A 1,390-nucleotide genomic window follows, 5' to 3' on the forward strand; every position below is an offset into this window, starting at 1 on the left:
CCGTGCGCCACAACTACTGAGCCTGCGCTCTAGAGCCCGTGCGCCACAACTACTGAAGCCTGCGTGCCTAGAGCCCGTGCTCCGCAACAAGAGAAGCCACCACAGTGAGGAGCCCACGCACCGCAACGAAGAGTAGCCCCCCCCCCCCCCCCCCCCCCGCACCTAGATTAGATCCTGCTTGAACCAATCTTCTTTGAACTGTACTTCCAAAATCCCCATCTGGGTGGGGCAGGGGTCTGGTGATTGGATCACCTGCAGTTCTTCAGCCAGGAGCCCTGTCTTCTGCTCCAGCCTTCCCTGTGCTAACTAAGTGAGCAGCCCCATAGTGACTGACAATTGATCCTGTCTCTGGACCACAGGGGAGGAAACCTAGGCTCAGAGAGGTCACACCATTTGCCCAAGATCACACAGCGTACCTCTGAACTGGGATTGGGATGGGGCAGTGTGACCCTGCTGGAGGGCTGCCCCTCATCTCGCTGTCCCTGCTCTGTGCCCCATTCTGCGCACTAAGCGCAACTTGATGACTGGACATGGGTCCCAGGCATTTTTCTGCAGGACATGGGCAGTGCTGGAGCCACGGCTGCCAAAGGCATCCATGGGCAAGGGAGAGCAAGGCCCACCTCCCCCCTGCCAGCCTCTACCCAGGACCCAGAAGCGGGCCCTCCCTTACCTCCTTGCCTTGCTTGGAGAGGTGAGAGATCCTCCTCTTCTGCCCAGGAAACAGAGTGGTCAGGCCCGGGCGCCCCTGTTCCTCGGTCTTCTCCTCCTTGGGGGGCTGAGACACACATCCAGCCCTCAGCGAGGCCCCCCCCACACACCGATGCTGTGGCTCCTCTCACCCTGGCCCACAGCACGCGGAGGATCTCACTCCCAGGCCCGAGGAGCGGGTGGAAGACAGTACCGTGCTGAGGGAGGGCTGCCGCGCCTAGAGATGCGATTTGGGGCATCTGCCCCACCTCCCAGGTGAGCAAACAGACTTGGCGCCCTGGAGCCAAGGCCCCCAGTTGCTGCCTGAACCCCGGGCCCCCCCCCAGGCCCTGCGGATGGTGAGTTCTGCAGACTTGGCCCAGCCCACGCTCACGCTTGCCTCTTGCTCCCCTCCCACCCAGCCAGCACAGGGACGAGCTCAGAATCGTGGGAATGAAGGGGAAGAAATCAGAAAAGCAAAGGGCCAAGAACAGGGTGGGGCACTAAGGGAGGGAGTAAGGGGCGGGGCCAGGGTCCCACCCTGGGATCCCTCAGAAGCCACAGGTTCTCTGCAGGGACTGGCTCAGCCTGCTTTGTTTAGAGCAGGCTCCCTCTGGTGGCGAAGTGGGGACACTGCAGCAGGAGACCAGAAAGGTGGAGGCTGGCTGAGTTTGGGGGGTCAGGGACGGCGGGGGGGGGGGGG

General features: G+C 62.5%; 1 protein-coding gene across 1 annotated transcript in view; it reads right to left on the reverse strand.

The window, feature by feature from the left end:
• Positions 1-1,390, reverse strand: part of REXO1 (RNA exonuclease 1 homolog) — a 22,131-nt gene that overhangs the window by 7,607 nt on the left and 13,134 nt on the right. The window contains exon 3 of the mRNA XM_007460356.1: positions 671-775. Coding sequence (XP_007460418.1) covers positions 671-775 — 105 coding nt within the window. The remainder of the gene's footprint in view (positions 1-670; positions 776-1,390) is intronic.

Source organism: Lipotes vexillifer, unplaced genomic scaffold, assembly GCF_000442215.2.
Source record: "Lipotes vexillifer unplaced genomic scaffold, Lipotes_vexillifer_v1.1 scaffold225, whole genome shotgun sequence".
Lineage (NCBI taxonomy): Eukaryota > Metazoa > Chordata > Mammalia > Artiodactyla > Lipotidae > Lipotes > Lipotes vexillifer.